General features: G+C 49.5%; 1 protein-coding gene across 10 annotated transcripts in view; it reads left to right on the forward strand.

Annotated features, from left to right (window-relative positions):
- The window catches only part of PASK (PAS domain containing serine/threonine kinase), a 1,088,660-nt gene that overhangs the window by 236,964 nt on the left and 829,404 nt on the right, over nucleotides 1-22,292 (forward strand). For all 10 annotated transcript variants that reach the window (XM_069213654.1, XM_069213650.1, XM_069213651.1 and 7 more), the window contains one exon: nucleotides 19,175-19,309. In XM_069213654.1, coding sequence (XP_069069755.1) covers nucleotides 19,175-19,309 — 135 coding nt within the window. The remainder of the gene's footprint in view (nucleotides 1-19,174; nucleotides 19,310-22,292) is intronic.

Here is a 22,292-nt window from a genome sequence, read left to right on the forward strand (position 1 = left end):
AAACAGGCGTCGGGTTCGCAATGTAATCCAATGGGAGACCAAGGGGGTCTCTTCAGCGATGCAGACAAGGGGGGGGGGGCTCCTCGGGTTAGCCACCACCTGGGCAAGGGAGAGGGCCACCTGGGGGTCGCTCTTGCACTGGAGGTCCTTCAGGTCCTGGGGGCTGCGGATGCAGAGTCTTTACCAGGTGTCAGGTCTTTGAAGCAGGCAGTCGCGGTCAGGGGGAGCCTCGGGATTCCCTCTGCAGGCATCGCTGTGGGGGCTCAGGGGGGGGTCAACTCTGGCTACTCATGGTCTCGTAGTCGCTGGGGAGTCCTCCCTGTGGTGTTTGTTCTCCACAAGTCGAGCCGGGGGCGTCGGGTGCAGAGTGCAAAGTCTCACGCTTCCGGTGGGAAACGTGTGTTGTTTCAAAGTTGCTTCTTTGTTGCAAAGTTGCAGTCTTTGTGGAACAGAGCCGCTGTCCTCGGGAGTTCTTGGTCCTTCTAGATGCAGGGCAGTCCCCTGAGGCTTCAGAGGTCGCTGGTCCCTGTGGAACGCGTCGCTGGAGCAGTGTCTTTAGAAGTGGGGAGACAGGCCGGTAGAGCTGGGGCCAAAGCAGTTGGGTCTCCGTCTTCTCTGCAGGGGTTTTCAGCTCAGCAGTCCTTCTTCGTCTTAGGTTGCAGGAATCTATCTTCCTAGGTTCTGGGAGCCCCTAAATACTGAATTTAGGGGTGTGTTTAGGCCTGGTAGGGCAGTAGCCAATGGCTACTGTCCTTGAGGGTGGCTACACCCTCTTTGTGCCTCCTCCTTGACGGGAGGGGGGCACATCCCTATGCCTATTGGGGGAATCCTCCAAAATCAAGATGGAGGATTTCTAAAGGCAGAGGTCACCTCAGCTCAGGACGCCTTAGGGGCTGTCCTGACTGGTGGGTGACTCCTCCTTGTTTTTCTCATGATCTCCCCTGGACTTGCCGCCAAACGTGGGGGCTGTGTCAAGGGGGCGGGCATCTCCACTAGCTGGAGTGCCCTGGGGCATTGTAACACGAAGCTTGGGCCTTTGAGGCTCACTGTTAGGTGTTACAGTTCCTTCAGGGGGGAGGAGTGAAGCACCTCCACCCAGAGAAGGCTTTTGTTTCTGTCCTCAGAGAGCACAAAGGCTCTCACCACATGGGGTCAGAAACTCGTCTCTCAGCAGCAGGCTGGCACAGACCAGTCAGTCCTGCATTGAACAATTGGGTAAAATACAGGGGGCATCTCTAAGATGCCCTCTGTGTGCATTTTTTAATAAATCCAACACTGGCATCAGTGTGGGTTTATTATTCTGAGAAGTTTGATACCAAACTTCCCAGTATTCAGTGTAGCCATTATGGAGCTGTGGAGTTCGTGTATGACAGACTACCAGACCATATATTCTTATGGCTACCCTGCACTTACAATGTCTAAGGTTTGGCTTAGACACTGTAGGGGCATAGTGCTCATGCACCTATGCCCTCACCTGTGGTATAGTGCACCCTGCCTTAGGGCTGTAAGGCCTGCCAGAGGGGTGACTTACCTGTGTGAAGTTGGCATGGCACCCTGAGGGGAGTGCCATGCCGACTTAGTTGTTTTCTCCCCACCAGCATACACAAGCTGGCAAGCAGTGTGTCTGTGCTGAGTGAGGGGTCCCTAGGGTGGCATAAGACATGCTGCAGCCCTTAGAGACCTTCCCTGGCATCAGGGCCCTTGGTACCAGGGGTACCAGTTACAAGGCACTTACCTGGGTGCCAGGGTCGTGCCAATTGTGGAGACAATGGTACATTTTAGGTGAAAGAACACTGGTGCTGGGGCCTGGTTAGCAGGGTCCCAGCACACTTCTCAGTCAAGTCAGCATCAGTATCAGGCAAAAAGTGGGGGGTAACTGCAACAGGGAGCCATTTCTTTACATATTTTATTCAGCTTTGTTTATTATTTTAACAATAGCCATGTTTGCAGTCTTGTTTTATTTCTCTCTATCTAGCTGTCCTTTGCCTAGGCCAGCACTGCGCTCTTAAACAAGACATTTCTTTCACTCTGTGCTTATCTCAAGGCTGCAGTAAGATAAGTTGCTGGTATATGTGGTAACGCTTTGTCTCTGGTATTCATAGAAACATACACATCCTTACATAGGGACATTTTCTCAGAACATCAGCTGTCTTACTATAAAAACACTTGCATGTCCCATATACATTAGAGGGAGATTCCAGCCAGATGACCACGACTGTATGATGATTGCTGAATGCTTCGCTACAGCTGCTTATGCAGAATTCAGGCCTTTGCTCAGGTATGGGGGATGATGTCTTCCCAGGGGAACTCAAAGGGCAGAAATAGAGCTTAACATGCTATGCTCTAATATAGTCTAGGTAGGAATTAGTCTGTTGATTCTAGTGACAATATGGTAGTGTTATTCTTATGCTTTAATCTCCTTGTCTCAATTTTAATCCTGTCATGCTGTATCCTTCCGGTTACTGCAGTACATGCTTTATTATCTAAGATGCAGTTGCTTCATTAAAACCCTATTAAACATATACTGCCGCTGACTGTCCTTGTATATGTGAGACTAATGTAACTAAAAGAAACTGATGCAATCTGAGTGACCACGATTTCCCTGAGGAATCAATTGTATCATGCACTCGGCTGCTCAATCATCCCTGTTCTTGGGTGGAGATGAGGCACTGCTAGTTAGCCAGAGCAAAAACCCGGAGTAGGCAGACAGGTGTCACCTGTAGTGGGTTAGACTCAGTCCCTCACGCCGCAGGCGATTCTGCCACTCAAATCAAGTGGTCTCATTAGGATAATGAGAGCCTAGGTGACAACACCATGAGGTCACACAACCACACCATATAATACACCACATTTCCACACACTCTTCTTCTGCACATATCCCCCTCAAACTTTACTGTGGTTTAGCATGTCTTTAATTGAGCCTTCTCTTATTCCTTTGCACCCATTATTTCGCAGATCACCTTCCTGGGTAGGTTCACCGTTTAGTTTTGCTCAATCTGTTCAGTTTTTCTTTGTTTTAGTTTAGAGTTTTTTGGCCTGCATGTGCTCCTGGCTCGGGCAGAGCAATCTAACAGTGCTCCTCAGAGTCTGTTGGCTGCCTTGCTGTCTGCCTTTGTCATGAAATGGAGTGACCCTGACCTGATTTTAGGTCGGGTTTCACTCCTCACACCGTGCAGCTCCTCTTGACTGCCTCCATGCCCCCCACCCCGCCCTCGCTGCTGCTGCGAATTCGAGGCCCTCCACCCCCCGCAGGCACCCGTCTGTGCCTCATCCCTGGTGTCTAGTGGTTGCTGTAAGTATTGTGCGTCTGTCTTGTTATTGTATTTTGTGTTTTTGTATTTGTGCCCTTTAGCCTTTTTGTGCATTTTTGCCTGTGTTTTATTGCCCTTTTCCTTTGTTTCTCCTTCCTTGCTTGCTTTTTTGGCTTCTGCTGCTCTCTCCATTCCTGTCGCTGCGTCCCATGCGGCCCCACCCCCTCGTGCCCCCATTTGCCCTCCGATCCAGCTTCCCAGCTGTTCCTCCCTCCCATCTCCCCTTCTTAATGGCGGCTATTGAGCGGTTCACAGTGACCCCTGACCTGATTTTATGTCAGGTTTCACTCCTCATGCCGCGCAGCTCCTCCTGACTGCCTCCGTGCCGCCCCTACCCCGCCTTCACTGCTGCTGCAAATTTGAGGCCCTCCACCACTCGCAGACACCCGTCTGCGCCTCATCCCTGGTGTCTAGTGGTTGCCGTAAGTATTGTGCGTCTGTCCTGTTATTGTATTTTGTGTTTTTGTATTTGTGCCCTTTTTGCCTGTGTTTTATTGCCTTTTTCCTTAGTGTAAAGAAATGGCTCCCTGTTGCAGTTACCCCCCACTTTTTGCCTGATACTGATGCTGACTTGACTGAGAAGTGTGCTGGGACCCTGCTAACCAGGCCCCAGCACCCGTGTTCTTTCACCTAAAATGTACCATTGTTTCCACAATTGGCACACCCTGGCATCCAGATAAGTCCCTTGTAACTGGTACCTCTGGTACCAAGGGCCCTGATGCCAGGGAAGGTCTCTAAGGGCTGTAGCATGTATTATGCCACCCTAGAGACCCCTCACTCAGCACAGACACACTGCTTACAAGCCTGTGTGTGCTGGTGAGAACAAAATGAGTAAGTCGACATGGCACTCCCCTCAGGGTGCCATGCCAGCCTCTCACTGCCTATGCAGTATAGGTAAGACACCCCTCTAGCAGGCCTTACAGCCCTAAGGCAGGGTGCACTATACCATAGGTGAGGGTACCAGTGCATGAGCACTGTGCCCCTACAGTGTCTAAGCAAAACCTTAGACATTGTAAGTGCAGGGTAGCCATAAGAGTATATGGTCTGGGAGTCTGTTTTACACGAACTCCACAGCACCATAATGGCTACACTGAAAACTGGGAAGTTTGGTATCAAACTTCTCAGCACAATAAATGCACACTGATGCCAGTGTACATTTTATTGTAAAATACACCACCGAGGGCACCTTAGAGGTGCCCCCTGAAACTTAACCGACTGTCTGTGTAGGCTGACTAGTTCTAGCAGCCTGCCACAAACCGAGACATGTTGCTGGCCCCATGGGGAGAGTGCCTTTGTCACTCTGAGGCCAGTAACAAAGCCTGCACTGGGTGGAGATGCTAACACCTCCCCCAGGCAGGAATTGTCACACCTGGCAGTGAGCCTCAAAGGCTCACCTCCTTTGTGCCAACCCAGCAGGACACTCCAGCTTGTGGAGTTGCCCGCCCCCTCCGGCCAGGCCCCACTTTTGGCGGCAAGGCCGGAGAAAATAATGAGAAAAACAAGGAGGAGTCACTGGCCAGTCAGGACAGCCCCTAAGGTGTCCTGAGCTGAAGTGACTCTAACTTTTAGAAATCCTCCATCTTGCAGATGGAGGATTCCCCCAATAGGGTTAGGATTGTGACCCCCTCCCCTTGGGAGGAGGCACAAAGAGGGTGTACCCACCCTTAGGGCTAGTAGCCATTGGCTACTAACCCCCCAGACCTAAACATGCCCTTAAATTTAGTATTTAAGGGCTACCCTGAACCCTAGAAAATCAGATTCCTGCAACTACAAGAAGAAGGACTGCCCAGCTGAAAACCCCTGCAGCGGAAGACCAGAAGACGACAACTGCCTTGGCTCCAGAAACTCACCGGCCTGTCTCCTGCCTTCCAAAGATCCTGCTCCAGCGACGCCTTCCGAAGGGACCAGCGACCTCGACATCCTCTGAGGACTGCCCCTGCTTCGAAAAGACAAGAAACTCCCGAGGACAGCGGACCTGCTCCAAGAAAGGCTGCAACTTTGTTTCCAGCAGCTTTAAAAGAACCCTGCAAGCTCCCCGCAAGAAGCGCGAGACTTGCAACACTGCACCCGGCGACCCCGACTCGGCTGGTGGAGACCCGACACCTCAGGAGGGACCCCAGGACTACTCTGATACTGTGAGTACCAAAACCTGTCCCCCCTGAGCCCCCACAGCGCCGCCTGCAGAGGGAATCCCGAGGCTTCCCCTGACCGCGACTCTTTGAATCCTAAGTCCCGACACCTGGGAGAGACCCTGCACCCGCAGCCCCCAGGACCTGAAGGACCGGACTTTCACTGGAGGAGTGACCCCCAGGAGTCCCTCTCCCTTGACCAAGTGGAGGTTTCCCCGAGGAACCCCCCCCTTGCCTGCCTGCAGCGCTGAAGAGATCCCGAGATCTCTCATAGACTAACATTGCGAACCCGACGCTTGTTTCTACACTGCACCCGGCCGCCCCCGCGCCGCTGAGGGTGAAATTTCTGTGTGGGCTTGTGTCCCCCCCGGTGCCCTACAAAACCCCCCTGGTCTGCCCTCCGAAGACGCGGGTACTTACCTGCAAGCAGACCGGAACCGGGGCACCCCCCTTCTCTCCATTCTAGCCTATGTGTTTTGGGCACCACTTTGAACTCTGCACCTGACCGGCCCTGAGCTGCTGGTGTGGTGACTTTGGGGTTGCTCTGAACCCCCAACGGTGGGCTACCTTGGACCAAGAACTAAGCCCTGTAAGTGTCTTACTTACCTGGTTAACCTAACAAATACTTACCTCCCCTAGGAACTGTGAAAATTGCACTGTGTCCACTTTTAAAACAGCTATTTGTGAATAACCTGAAAAGTATACATGCAATTTTGACGATTTGAAGTTCCTAAAGTACTTACCTGCAATACCTTTCGAATGAGATATTACATGTAGAATTTGAACCTGTGGTTCTTAAAATAAACTAAGAAAATATATTTTTCTATATAAAAACCTATTGGCTGGATTTGTCTCTGAGTGTGTGTACCTCATTTATTGTCTATGTGTATGTACAACAAATGCTTAACACTACTCCTTGGATAAGCCTACTGCTCGACCACACTACCACAAAATAGAGCATTAGTATTATCTATTTTTTACCACTATTTTACCTCTAAGGGGAACCCTTGGACTCTGTGCATGCTATTCCTTACTTTGAAATAGCACATACAGAGCCAACTTCCTACATTGGTGGATCAGCGGTGGGGTACAAGACTTTGCATTTGCTGGACTACTCAGCCAATACCTGATCACACGACAAATTCCAAAATTGTCATTAGAAATTCATTTTTGCAATTTGAAATTTTTCTAAATTCTTAAAAGTCCTGCTAGGGCCTTGTGTGTTAAGTCCCTGTTTAGCATTATCTTTTAGAGTTTAAAAATTTGTTAAAGGTTTGAAATTAGATTCTAGAAACAGTTTTAGATTCTTTAAAAAGTCTTCCAACTTTTAGCAAAATAATGTCTGATACAGAGATGAATGTGGTGGAACTCGACACCACACCTTACCTCCATCTTAAGATGAGGGAGCTAAGGTCTCTCTGTAATATAAAGAAAATAACCATTGGCTCCAGACCTACCAAAATTCAGCTCCAGGAGCTGTTGGCAGAGTTTGAAAAAGCCAACCCCTCTGAGGATGACTTCACAGAGGAAGAAATTAGTGACTTGGAGGGCAATTCCCCCCTTCCAGTCCTAAATAGGGAGACCAGGGCCTCTCAAGCCCTGTCTCCAAAAATGATAGTCAGAAATGTTGCTTCCCTCACAGGAGGGTCCAGCATTTCTGAAATCACTGATGATGCTCTCAGTGAGGATGACCCCCTGTTAGCCAGGATGGTCAAAAGATTGGCTTTGGAAAAGCAGCTCCTAGCCATAGAAAGGGAAAGAAAAGAGATGGGCCTAGGTCCCATCAATGGTGGCAGCAACTTAAATAGGGTCAGAGATTCTCCTGACATCCTAAAAATCCCCAAAGGGATTGTAACAAAATATGAAGATGGTGATGACATCACCAAATGGTTCACAGCTTTTGAGAGGGCTTGTGTAACCAGAAAAGTGAACAGATCTCACTGGGGTGCTCTCCTTTGGGAAATGTTCACTGGAAAGTGTAGGGATAGACTCCTCACACTCTCTGGAAAAGATGCAGAATCTTATGACCTCATGAAGGGTACCCTGATTGAGGGCTTTGGATTCTCCACTGAGGAGTATAGAATTAGGTTCAGGGGGGCTCAAAAATCCTCGAGCCAGACCTGGGTTGATTTTGTAGACTACTCAGTAAAAACACTAGATGGTTGGTTAACTGGAAATGAAGTGTGTGACTATGTTGGGCTTTATAATTTGTTTATGAAAGAACACATTTTAAGTAACTGCTTCAATGAAAAGTTGCATCAGTATCTGGTAGACCTAGGTCCAATTTCTCCCCAAGAATTGGGAAAGAAGGCAGACCACTGGGTCAAGACTAGGGTAACCAAAACTTCCACTGGGGGTGACCAAAAGAAAGGGGTTACAAAAACTCCCCAGGAGAAAGTGGGTAACACTAGAAACCAAGAAAAAGAGTCCTCTGTAGGCCCCCAAAAACCAGAACAGGTGGGTGGGCCCCAGGACACAACCCAAAACAAAGGTGGGTACCAGGGTAAGAACTGGGATGCCACTAAGGCATGGTGCCACAACTGTAAACAGTCTGGGCACCACACCAAGGACACTTCTTGTCCCAAAAACAAACCCCAGAACAAAATTCCTGGGGTAACCAGTGTAGCCATGGGAGATGACTCCTCAGATGAGGAGGTCTTCCTAGCCTTCAACTGGAAACAGGGCCCAACAGGTGAGTTGGAGATTCCAGAGGGAAGCAGACACTTCCACCACCTACTGGTGAATGGAATCCCAACCACTGCCCTGAGAGACACTTGTGCCAGTCACACTATTGTGCATGACAGGCTGGTGCTCTCAAACCAGTACATCCCAGGTGAGACTGCCAGGGTAAGAGTTAGCCTAGACAGGGTCACTAAGAGGCCTGTGGCTTTAGTGCCCATAGAAGTGGGTGGCACTCTTAGCTGGAGAAGGGTAGTAGTCAGTACAGACCTCCCCCTTGATTGTCTCCTTGGAAATGACTACCCAGAGGTTAGTCAGAGCTCAAGAGAGGAACTGGTCCAGTGCCAGTCCTCTCCCAAGGATTCTGGAAGTCCGACCTCTGCAGTAAATGCAAGTAGGCCCCAGAAGAAAAAGAAAAGGAAACAGAGTAGGAAAGGTGGACAACCTTTAGCCAAGGTTCCAGCAAGCCAAGGAGATTCTGCTCCAGTAGGGGAGAACTCCAAAAATGGCTCTGATAAAGTCCAACCTGACCCACAAGAAGTCCTGGCTAGTCAGGCAACTGTTAAGCCTGAGTGGGTGGCTCCTCAGCTAACAGAAGAAAGAGTGGAAGAAGGGTGTTTACTACAAGATGTGGTGACCCCCCACTCTAATACAGCAGACAGGCACCCTGAACCCAAAGAAGCCTGTAACTTAGCCCCTTCCCTTGTAGGTGAAGAGCTAAAGGTGTGGTTCTGGGCACTGACAGCTGTCAGTGGCCTCTGCTGGGTGTTAGCCTTTATGGCTGCACTATCCTTGGCCTGGTGGTCTGACCCCATGCCAAATAACAAGTTAGGCCCCCTGACCCTGTTGGTCATGGTGGGGTTACTCCAGCTCTGGGTAACCTCTTTGGGTAAGCTAGGGATGACCCTGGCTAAGATAAGATTAGCAGAGGTGGATACCTCTGACCTCAAAATAGAGAGAATGGGTGAAGACATAAAAAGCACAGACAAGAGGCAGTTCAGACTAGGTCCTATCACTGTGGAAGTGGGTCAGTTCCCCAGAGGGAATGACCTGAACAGGAGGATGTAAGGCAGAGTAGGCCCTGCAACAAACCAGCCATTTCCTCTACTCTTCCTCGCCTGACAGACTAGGAAGACTCTTCCAGCGTTGGCTGAGTCTCCTGGCCTGTGGGCTGGGGGGGGCTTGTGTAAAGAAATGGCTCCCTGTTGCAGTTACCCCCCACTTTTTGCCTGATACTGATGCTGACTTGACTGAGAAGTGTGCTGGGACCCTGCTAACCAGGCCCCAGCACCCGTGTTCTTTCACCTAAAATGTACCATTGTTTCCACAATTGGCACACCCTGGCATCCAGATAAGTCCCTTGTAACTGGTACCTCTGGTACCAAGGGCCCTGATGCCAGGGAAGGTCTCTAAGGGCTGTAGCATGTATTATGCCACCCTAGAGACCCCTCACTCAGCACAGACACACTGCTTACAAGCCTGTGTGTGCTGGTGAGAACAAAATGAGTAAGTCGACATGGCACTCCCCTCAGGGTGCCATGCCAGCCTCTCACTGCCTATGCAGTATAGGTAAGACACCCCTCTAGCAGGCCTTACAGCCCTAAGGCAGGGTGCACTATACCATAGGTGAGGGTACCAGTGCATGAGCACTGTGCCCCTACAGTGTCTAAGCAAAACCTTAGACATTGTAAGTGCAGGGTAGCCATAAGAGTATATGGTCTGGGAGTCTGTTTTACACGAACTCCACAGCACCATAATGGCTACACTGAAAACTGGGAAGTTTGGTATCAAACTTCTCAGCACAATAAATGCACACTGATGCCAGTGTACATTTTATTGTAAAATACACCACCGAGGGCACCTTAGAGGTGCCCCCTGAAACTTAACCGACTGTCTGTGTAGGCTGACTAGTTCTAGCAGCCTGCCACAAACCGAGACATGTTGCTGGCCCCATGGGGAGAGTGCCTTTGTCACTCTCAGGCCAGTAACAAAGCCTGCACTGGGTGGAGATGCTAACACCTCCCCCAGGCAGGAATTGTCACACCTGGCAGTGAGCCTCAAAGGCTCACCTCCTTTGTGCCAACCCAGCAGGACACTCCAGCTTGTGGAGTTGCCCGCCCCCTCCGGCCAGGCCCCACTTTTGGCGGCAAGGCCGGAGAAAATAATGAGAAAAACAAGGAGGAGTCACTGGCCAGTCAGGACAGCCCCTAAGGTGTCCTGAGCTGAAGTGACTCTAACTTTTAGAAATCCTCCATCTTGCAGATGGAGGATTCCCCCAATAGGGTTAGGATTGTGACCCCCTCCCCTTGGGAGGAGGCACAAAGAGGGTGTACCCACCCTCAGGGCTAGTAGCCATTGGCTACTAACCCCCCAGACCTAAACACGCCCTTAAATTTAGTATTTAAGGGCTACCCTGAACCCTAGAAAATCAGATTCCTGCAACTACAAGAAGAAGGACTGCCCAGCTGAAAACCCCTGCAGCGGAAGACCAGAAGACGACAACTGCCTTGGCTCCAGAAACTCACCGGCCTGTCTCCTGCCTTCCAAAGATCCTGCTCCAGCGACGCCTTCCGAAGGGACCAGCGACCTCGACATCCTCTGAGGACTGCCCCTGCTTCGAAAAGACAAGAAACTCCCGAGGACAGCGGACCTGCTCCAAGAAAGGCTGCAACTTTGTTTCCAGCAGCTTTAAAAGAACCCTGCAAGCTCCCCGCAAGAAGCGCGAGACTTGCAACACTGCACCCGGCGACCCCGACTCGGCTGGTGGAGACCCGACACCTCAGGAGGGACCCCAGGACTACTCTGATACTGTGAGTACCAAAACCTGTCCCCCCTGAGCCCCCACAGCGCCGCCTGCAGAGGGAATCCCGAGGCTTCCCCTGACCGCGACTCTTTGAATCCTAAGTCCCGACACCTGGGAGAGACCCTGCACCCGCAGCCCCCAGGACCTGAAGGACCGGACTTTCACTGGAGGAGTGACCCCCAGGAGTTCCTCTCCCTTGACCAAGTGGAGGTTTCCCCGAGGAACCCCCCCCTTGCCTGCCTGCAGCGCTGAAGAGATCCCGAGATCTCTCATAGACTAACATTGCGAACCCGACGCTTGTTTCTACACTGCACCCGGCCGCCCCCGCGCCGCTGAGGGTGAAATTTCTGTGTGGGCTTGTGTCCCCCCCGGTGCCCTACAAAACCCCCCTGGTCTGCCCTCCGAAGACGCGGGTACTTACCTGCAAGCAGACCGGAACCGGGGCACCCCCCTTCTCTCCATTCTAGCCTATGTGTTTTGGGCACCACTTTGAACTCTGCACCTGACCGGCCCTGAGCTGCTGGTGTGGTGACTTTGGGGTTGCTCTGAACCCCCAACGGTGGGCTACCTTGGACCAAGAACTAAGCCCTGTAAGTGTCTTACTTACCTGGTTAACCTAACAAATACTTACCTCCCCTAGGAACTGTGAAAATTGCACTAAGTGTCCACTTTTAAAACAGCTATTTGTGAATAACCTGAAAAGTATACATGCAATTTTGACGATTTGAAGTTCCTAAAGTACTTACCTGCAATACCTTTCGAATGAGATATTACATGTAGAATTTGAACCTGTGGTTCTTAAAATAAACTAAGAAAAGATATTTTTCTATATAAAAACCTATTGGCTGGATTTGTCTCTGAGTGTGTGTACCTCATTTATTGTCTATGTGTATGTACAACAAATGCTTAACACTACTCCTTGGATAAGCCTACTGCTCGACCACACTACCACAAAATAGAGCATTAGTATTATCTATTTTTACCACTATTTTACCTCTAAGGGGAACCCTTGGACTCTGTGCATGCTATTCCTTACTTTGAAATAGCACATACAGAGCCAACTTCCTACACTTAGTTTCTACTTCCTCGCTTGCTTTTCGGCTTCTGCCGCTCTCTCCTTTCCCGCTGCGGCCCCGCCCCCCTCGCGCCCCCATTTGCCTTCCGCTCCCACCTCCCAGCTGCTCCTCCCTTCCACCTCCCCTTCTTAAGGGCCTGCCTGCGCTCGTCCGCGCGTGGACCACGCCCTGCGCCAGACCCCCTGGCCCGCGCGCTCCCCTTGCCACCAGACGGCACTACAGTGCCAACGAACTCCACACCTTCAACCCAGGCCGCTCCACCGCCTGCTTCCAAGCCACCCCGAGGCACACCCACGGGCCCTTCTCCTGTCGGGCCTGCAGCTTCACCTGCCCCCAAGCACCACGCACAACTACCTCAGCTACATCCCCCTCAACACCTGCTCCGTCCACAAGCACGCCGTCGAACTCTGGGACCTACTCGCCTCATCTACCCCAGACATCGCCTTCCTCACCGAAACCTGGTTGACTCCCTCCTCGGAACCGGACATCGCAATAGCCATTCCCGAAGGCTATAAGATCACCCGCAGACAACACACCAAAAGGCCGGGAGGAGGAATTGTTATAGTCCACAAGAACACCATCAAAATCTCAACAAACACCAATAACACCCTCGATGCCGCCGAACACCTACACTTCAAGATCCACATCAACGCCAACACCACCCTCAGAGGAACCCTTTTCTACAGGCCCCCGGGCCCCTGACCTTACTTCAGCGACTCCATCTCCGACATGATCAACACCCAGGCCCTTGCCTCCACAGACTACATTCTCCTCAGCGACTTGAACTTTCACCTCGAACACCGAGACCAACTCCACTACTCTGATTGACAACCTCTCCAACCTCTTTCTCAAACAACTGGTCACAACGCCCACCTGCTCAGCCGGCCACACACTCAACACCGTCTTCTCCACCAGCAGCCACGTCACCTTCAGCCACAGCATCGAACTGCACTGGACCGACCACTGATGCGTCCACTTCTCCTTCCAGAAACCTACCACTCACCACCGCCCACAACAGATCCCCCGCCACAGCTGGAGCAGGATCTCGGAAGACCAGCTGTTCTCCATCCTCGGCCGGGCCCTGCCACCCAGCACCTCCAACACAGCTGCCCTCTATCTCAGACACTGGTTAGACGACTGCGCCAACACCCTTGCCCCGCTCAGGAAATCCTCCAACAACCACCCCAGCACCAAGGCCATCTGGTTCACCGCTGACCTTCAGACCTCCAAATGGAAATGCTGGAAAATCGAGAAGTGGTGCCACGAACCAACAGAGAGCAACCACGCAGCCCTCAAGACAGCGATCCGCAAGCACCACCAGCTCATCCAGACCACCAAAAGATCCTTGTACAAAGATTGCATCGCCAGCAAAGAGCTCTTCAGCATCATCAAAGAACTCACCAACCCCAGGTCATGCTCCACAGACCCGCCCACCCCCCCTCCATCGCAAGACCTCTGCGACTCCCTCGCCATCTTCTTCCATCGCAAGATCACGGAAATCCACAACAGCTTCAACTCCTCGACCACCACCAACCCCCATGCACCCAACCACACCAACCTCCTGCTCTCCTGGACCCACATCAACGACGAGGACACCGCTAAAACCATGAGCACCATCCACTCTGGATCTCCCTCCGACCCCTGCCCCCACCATGTCTTCAACAAAGCGAGCCCCATCATCACCTCCCAATGCCAAAGTCAACGCCCTGCTAAAGAAACCCAAAGCTGACCCTGAAGAACTCAAGAATTACCGACCCATCTCCCTCCTTCCCTTCCTGGTAAAGGTCGAAAAAATCGTCAACGGCCAACTGACCCGCTTCCTTGGAGGACAACCACACACTGGGCATCTCCCGGATTTCGTAGGAACCACAGCACCTAGACCGCCTTCATCACCGCAACCGACAACATCAGGTCCATGCTCGACAAAGGTGAAACCACAGCCCTCATCCTCCTAGACCTCTCGGCTGCCTTTAACACTGTCTGCCACCACACCCTATGCACTCACCTCTACGATGCCGGAATCCGCCACAAGGCCATGGACTGGATCACATCCTTCCTGTCAGCCCAACTCTTTTTAACATCTACATGGCACCGCTCGCCAACATCGTCCGATCCCACAACCTCAACATCGCCTCCTACGCCGACGACACCCAGCTGATCCTCTCACTCACCAAAGAGCCCGCCACCGCCAAAACCAACCTCCCCGACGGACTACATTCCATCGCAAACTGGATGGAGAAGAGCCGCCTCAAACTTAACTCGGAAAAGACAGAGATCCTCATCCTCGGCTCCAACCGCTCTGCATGGGATTACTCCTGGTGGCCAGCCACCCTAGGAACCGCACCTACACCCACCACCCACGCACGCAATATAGGCTTCATCCTGGACTCATCGCTCACCATGACCCATCAAGTCAATGTTGGTTCATCTTCCTGCTTCAACACCCTCTGCATGCTTCGCAAGATCTTTAGATGGATCCCCTTCGAAACAAGGAGGATTGTCACCCACGCCCTTATCAGCAGCAGACTGGACTACGGCAACACGCTCTATGCAGGAACCACAGCCAAGCTCCAGAAGAAACTTCAACACATCCAGAATGCCTCCGTACGCCTCATCCTCACCATCCCACGCCGCGACCACATCTCAGCCCACCTCCGAGATCTACACTGGCTTCCAGTCACCAAGAGGATCACTTTCAAACTCCTCATCCATGCCCACAAAGCTCTTCACAACACGGCCCTGCCTACCTCAACGAGCGACTCACCTTCCATGCTTCCTCCCGCCAGCTCCGCTCCGCCAAGCTTGCCCACGCCGCCGTCCTTCGCATCCATCAAACTACAGTCGGCGGCAGATCTTTTTCCCACCTCGTCGCCAAGACCTGGAACACCCTCCCCGTCCACCTTCGATAGACCCAGGACCTCCTGACCTTCAGGAAACACCTCAAGACCTGGCTATTCGAGCAGTAGCAGATCCTTCCCACCCCCTTTTTTCAGCGCCTTGAGACCCTAGCGGGTGATTAGCGCGCTTTACAAATGTTTGATTGATGGAGAGTAATAAGACATCAATCAAGCAAAGCCCCTGGCCAAGGCATGGGTGGATCCCACAGCGTCCCTTCCAGGTATTACCAGGTATATTACCCTGGTGTTGAGGTGTTTTATTTGTTGTAATGTTGAGAGGTGTTCCCTTACATAAGGCCCATTAGTTGTCTCATTTATGTCCTGGGATTCTGTAGGAAGTGGGCTCTGTATGTACTATTTCAAAGTAAGAAATAGCATGCACAGAGTCCAAGGGTTCCCCTTAGAGGTAAGATAGTGGAAAAAAAAGAGATAATTCTAATGCTCTATTTTGTGGTAGTGTGGTCGAGCAGTAGGCTTATCGGAGGGTAGTGTTACGCATTTGTTGTACACACACAGTCAATAAATGAGGAACACACACTCAGACAATTCCAGGCCAATAGGTTTTTGTATAGAAAAATATATTTTCTTAGTTTATTTTAAGAACCACAGGTTCAAGATTTACAAGTAATGCTTCAAATGAAAGGTATTTCACTTACGTAACTTAGGAAGTATGAATCAGCAAAATAGCATGTACAGTTTTCACAAAAATGGCAATAAGCTATTTTAAAACTAGACAGTGCAATTTTCAACAGTTCCTGGGGAGGTAAGTGTTTGTTAGTTTTGCAGGTAAGTAAACCACCTACAGGGTTCAAAGTTGGGTCCAAGGTAGCCCACCGTTGGGGGTTCAGAGCAACCCCAAAGTTACCACACCAGCAGCTCAGGGCCGGTCAGGTGCAGAGGTCAAAGTGGTGCCCAAAACACATAGGCTTCAATGGAGAAGGGGGTGCCACCGTTCCAGTCTGCCAGCAGGTAGGTACCCGCGTCTTCGGAGGGCAGACCAGGGGGGTTTTGTAGGGCACCGGGGGGGACACAAGTCAGCACAAAAAGTACACCCTCAGCGGCACGGAGGCGGCCGGGCGCAGAGTGCAAACAGGCGTCGGGTTTGCAATTGGTTTCAAACCCAGGGGTCTCTTCAGCGAAGCAGGCAGGCAAGGGCGGGGCTCCTCTGGGTAGCCACAACCTGGGCAAGGGAGAGGGCCACCTGGGGGTCGCTTCTGCACTGGAGGTCGGATCCTTCAGGTCCTGGGGGCTGCAGGTGCAGTGTCTCTACCAGGCGTCGGGTTCTTAGAAGCAGGCAGTCGCGGTCAGGGGGAGCCTCTGGATTCCCTCTGTAGGCGTCGCTGGGGGTGCTCAGCGTGGTCAACTCTGGCTACTCACAGGGTCGCAGTCGCCGGTGGGTCCTCCCTGTAGTGTTGTTTCTCCGCAGGTCGAGCCAGGGGCGTCGGGTGCAGAGTGCTTCCGGCGGGAAACGTGTTGTCTTTAAAAGTTGCTTCTTTGTTGCAAAGCTGTTTCTTCTTTGGAGCAGAGCCGCTGTCCTCTGGAGTTCTTGGTCCTTTTAGATGCATGGTAGTCCTCTGAGGCTTCAGAGGTTGCTGGACCCTGTGGAATGCGTCGCTGTTGCAGTTTTGCTTGAAGTGGGGAGACAGGCCGGTAGGGCTGGGGCCAAAGCAGTTGGTGTCTCCGTCTTCTCTGCAGGGCTTCAGGCCAGCAGTCCTCCTTCGTCTTCAGGTTGCAGGAATCTATCTTGCTAGGTTCTGGGAGCCCCTAAATACTCAATTTAGGGGTGTGTATAGGTCTGGGGGTTAGTAGCCAATGGCTACTAGCCCTGAGGGTGGCTACACACTCTTTGTGCCTCCTCCCTGAGGGGAGGGGGGCACATCCCTAATCCTATTGGGGGAATCCTCCATCTGCAAGATGGAGGATTTTTTAAAGTCAGTCACCTCAGCTCAGGACACCTTAGGGGCAGTCCTGACTGGCCCGTGACTCCTCCTTGTTTTTTCTCATTAACTCCTCCGGCCTTGCCGCCAAAAGTGGGGCCGTGGCCCGAGGGGGCGGGCATCTCCACTATCTGGAGTGCCCTGGGACGCTGTAACACAGGGGGTGAGCCTTTGAGGCTCACTGCCAGGTGTTAGAGTTCCTGCAGGGGGAGGTGAGAAGCACCTCTACCCAGTACAGGCTTTGTTACTAGCCACGGAGTGACAAAGGCACTCTCCCCATGTGGCCAGCAACATTTCTGGTGTGTGGCAGGCTGGCAAAACTAGTCAGCCCACACTGGAAGTCGCGTATGTTTTCAGGGGGCATCTCTAAGATGCCCTCTGGGGTGTATTTCACAATAAAATGTACCCTGGCATCAGTGTGCATTTATTGTGCTGAGAAGTTTGATACCAAACTTCCCAGTTTTCAGTGTAGCCATTATGGTGCTGTGGAGTTCGTGTATGACAGACTCCCAGACCATATACTCTTATGACTACCCTGCACTTACAATGTCTAAGGTTTTGCTTAGACACTGTAGGGGCATAGTGCTCATGCACCTATGCCCTCACCTATGGTATAGTGCACCCTGCCTTAGGGCTGTAAGGCCTGCTAGAGGGGTGACGTATCTATGCCATAGGAAGTGTGAGGTTGGCATGACACCCTGAGGGGAGTTCCATGTCGACGTAGTCATTTTCTCCCCACCAGCACACACAAGCTGTCAAGCAGTGTGTCTGTGCTGAGTGAGGGGTGGCATAAGACATGCTGCAGCCCTTAAAGACCTTCCCTGGCATCGAGGCCCTTGGTACCAGGGGTACCAGTTACAAGGGACTTACCTGGATGCCAGGGTGTGCCAATTGTGGAAACAAAGGTCCAGGTTAGGGAAAGAACACTGGTGCTGGGGCCTGGTTAGCAGGCCTCAGCACACTTTCAAATCATAACTTGGCATCAGCAAAGGCAAAAAGTCAGGGGGTAACCATGCCAAGGAGGCATTTCCTTACAGATTCCGTTTTATCACTTGCAGCAAAGTTGACCACATTAACTTTACTGCTGTTGAATCAATCCAATATGATCATTTAAACCTGTTTCAAAACTGCATCTGCATTCTGAAAAAGCATAACATCATTCTATCACAACTCCTCACTTATTCTGCCCGCGTTTTAGAACATCATTATCCAAATGCCAAAAATGTCCATTCTGCTATAACTTCTTTACTTGGCTTTTAACTAAAGTGAGTGTTATTAAGCACTGAATTTACCACAGTGCATCTGGGAGAATTGCGTGCTAGTACACCAGGCAATGTGCTCAGTCCCCTTTTTGTGATTGACTCCTTGTTGAGTTATTGGGCTGCCGAGCTCTGAGATGCAACTGCACTCTGGGAGAGGTACAGAAACGTGTGAAGACTGAGCAGTATTGCCAGCACCCCCAAATGTAAGTTGCTACTCGCTACTGGGGAAGGACAAATATCCTGAAACACCTTTCCAGAGATTCACATCACCGGCTATAATAATGGTGAAAACTGGAGTGATTGTTGTGTACTGCGTTTACCACAATGCATTTGGCTGAAGTGCGTGCTGGAATGCCAGGAAATGTGCTTCCTCCCCCTTTTGTGATTGCCTCCTTGTTGAGGTGTTGGGCTAACGAGCTCTGGGATGCCCCTGTGCACTGGCGGTGGTACAGAAACCTGAGAAGACCGATCAGCATTGCCAGCAGCCACGAATTTAACGTGTTACTCTCTCTCCTGACATACACATATCCTGAAACATGTCTCTATAGCTAACCAGCATTGGCTGCACTAACGATATTGTAAAATAAAGTATTTTAACGGAGGTTAGTGTTATTATGCACTGCATTTACCACGGGACATCTGGTAGAATTCTGAGCTGCTGTGCCTGACCTTTTGTATTTCATTTTTGCCCATTAGTTCTTCCATCCATTCTAGAACTTTTTGTAACAGTTAATATCGCAAAAACAAACACTCTGCATGCAGAAAATACAAGTGCATCGTTCTGGTATATCTCCATTTTGTGTGTTGGGTTTTAGCATAACTTATCACTTGTATCTATTCTTATATCAAGTTTTTTTATATGGCAGTAGCAGCCAAAGTGTGCTCCTAAAAAGGCTAGTTGATTTTAATGTATTTTTTTTATCCGTGATTTTCATCTCATTGTTGAAAATGATATCTATGCTCCTCTGTATTGTCTGTGTTGTTGGTGTGGGATTGTCAATAAAGACTGTTGTGATCATATATTCTTTAATGCCACAAAAATAAAAAATGTGCTCCCCTTGCAACCTCTTCACATTAAAGGGAAAGATTACATCCTGCGACCTTCCGTTTGCCCAGCTCTATGGTTTTGCATTGCCCGAGGAAGTAGTTGGCTACAAGATCTCGGACTTCATTCCTTCCATTCAGATCCCGTTTCCTGGCAGGAAGATGTCAAAGGTATGAAAGTTTTTTCTGCCATTTTGGTGATAAGGAGAGTGATTCATAAGACTAGATTTAATATCAATGCACGTTATCTAGTGTGGATCCAAGTAGTACTGGGCTAACATGGGGACTTTAACAGCTGAGTCTCATTCTCGGGAATTTTGGCTTTACAGTGGCTTACCAATTTTGGTTAATCTTTTTACTTTTTGTTGCTTTCACATTGCCTCTAGTAGCAGAGTCTGGAACGTATGATATCTAGCTTCTGTTTTATTTTCCCTTTTGTTTGTGTTTTGTTTTGTTTTTTAGTTGAGCAGTTCTGTTTTGAAAAAGTACTACTTTAATGGTTGTAATATTTATTACAAGTGCTGCTTCCAATGCACATCTGAATACCCTTTAAGGAAGATGGGAACCATTTCAATGCATAATGATTATTTAGACCTTTCAATTAATCTCTGATGAAACAGGGACTGTTGGTGCATGTACTTGGCATAGACAACAAATTGTGAAAAGGTAATTGTGAAAAGGTATTAAACAGTTTTGCCATGCAAACCCACTTAATGTGCATGTGACTGGTTTAGAAACGAAACTTAAGCACAGCTTCAGAGAGAAGCCAGGACAACCAAGTTTATCCAGACAAGCACTCTAGTGCCTTAGATGTCACTCTTAAGACTCTCCTCTGAACATCCTAAGTTCTCCCCAGTTGTTTAGTTGATATTATCTTTAAAATTAAACATCAGTTCTACATAGGAAAATGCTAGTGTTAATTCCTATGTCTTCGGACGTTTTAAAACCTTGCCAAGCTCCGAGTTGACTTTCACCCCTGTATTGTGTTGGAGATGACGTCTGAGTACAGCCTAGATTGAATACATTTTCACCCTTGCTGGGTTGATTATCTGTTTTAACGACTGTCAGTAATCTTGTGTCAATGTCAAAGTTTACCCCAGACATTAACTTCTTAGAAAATTATAATTCTTCCCCTAAACCTTAGAATCTTACGACTCCCGAGGTTCTCAAGTTGTTATTATTTAAACTGGATAATTGAAGGCCTCTCACAATGCGCTAGACCACAAATTACAGTGTTCTAGTCCATGTACAGCTGTCTATGATTTCTCAGTTTTACTCAGTTAGTTCAATATTCTTATTTGCCTTTCTTCTACTGGTCGGCAACCACTCTGTTAATGCCATGGTCACACCTTCTCTTTTTGACAGATTCCTAATTTCCTCTTCCTTTTCTCAGACTTGTCTGACTATGCCTTATTTGAGATCAACACTTTAATGACAAAAATGTTTCGATAGTACTTTTGAAGCTCTTAGAGTACAGCTAACAGAAGTCCACTAACCTTTTCTTTCACATTACAGGTATTTTTGTACAACTCTATTTTGTTGCATTCCAGAAATGAGAATTGAGGGAGGAGAACTACAAAACAATCACACTGGTTTGCAGTAATAGAATGAGTTTCATTTGTCCCTGGCTTCAGGACCGTAGCCTCTAGAGCACTGCCGCAAAATCCAACGCCAGAGATTGGAGACAAGTGGGACCAAGGCTTGTTAAAAAAAACAAGTATAGACTTTTACCCAAACAATGAGGGCCTCGCTGTCCTTCCTACATTTGACGGGATAGCCCCAATGCAGTAAGAGTTGAAACCCTGCCTATATACATTTGAGATAGCCCACTTCTCCTGAAACAGGCATACATCGAAGTTATCTATGTACAAGCCCCAGTCCACATCCTTAACCTTGCATAATACCTGCGATACTCCCTGAAATAAAAGAGAGAGAATGTTTACCTTTAGGCTGTGGAGAACAAACACAGAGCCCAGGGGTTTCAGGCTGAGGGGAAATATCTGACCTGCTTGAGTCGCCTTTTGTTATTACATTAGAAAGAGTGAGGGAAAAACCCTTGTGACTCATGCAAATGATACAGATGAAACGGGTAGAACTATAGCCTGTGGATAATCGTGTAACACAAACCGACTGGACAGTCAGTCTACATCTGATAATCTATTATAATTTGTGAGGGTGATCTGGAACACGCTTCTGGCTTCTCCATCTCGGTCCTTCCCGATAGTGGACTTCCCTGGGTCCCGCTGCATGAAAAAACTGTTGGTTTGACTAGCTCCTTTTAAACAAGATGCTGAACCCATTTGGAGGCAAGGAACGAACATCCAAAGATAACAAACCCTCCACAAAATCCTGCTTAACCAATTTGATTTCTATTGTGTCGCATGAGTCAGCCCACTTCGAGTGACTCTTAACATGTAATATGTCAGGATAGACAATCGATCTGCATTGCCCGACATGCCTTATCCAATGTGTAACTTTATTCTTTAACGATACTTTGTGCACTTTACACATGTATGCTGGATGGCCTAGCTTCTAACCAGAATCTATTCGCCGAATTTTTGATGGATTAGAAACTAATGTCGGTGTATAACTGTGAACACAATTTCTCTCAGAAACACAGGGCGCTTTCCTTCCATGAGGTCCTTTCTCCACTCATCCGATGCCACGCGTTTGACTTTTGCAGGTAATTGGGTGCTGTCACCCTGAAGACGCTCTGTCTTTGCAGGGCTTCGAGAAGTGTGGCTTTTTGCTATGGCAAGAATTTTGGCTGGATTTACTTCCCCCAGCAATGGAGCCTCCTCAGGTATACGAAATAGAGCAACAACTTCCTATAGCATATTCTTCATTAGTGCCACCTTGTTTCTTAGCTGAATAATGAGACTAACAGCTTCTTTTAAAGAGCAGATATTTATTTCCTAGGAATATACTAATGCGGGACAGGTTGGAGCAGCAGGATTAGTTATTGAAAGTTCCAAGTCCTAAAGAACTGCAAAACAATTTGAGCAAGGAACCTCATGAACAACTAAGTAGTTGGACTCTTGATCTAAGCAAGACTGCTGGTTTAAGGATGACAGTACTTATATTTATAGACGACTATGCCAATCCTACAATAAGTCGCAACTGTCGTCTCAACCCTCCAGGCTCACAAGCAGCA

The sequence above is a fragment of the Pleurodeles waltl genome, chromosome 11 (genome assembly GCF_031143425.1).
Source record: "Pleurodeles waltl isolate 20211129_DDA chromosome 11, aPleWal1.hap1.20221129, whole genome shotgun sequence".
In the NCBI taxonomy this organism is placed as follows: domain Eukaryota; kingdom Metazoa; phylum Chordata; class Amphibia; order Caudata; family Salamandridae; genus Pleurodeles; species Pleurodeles waltl.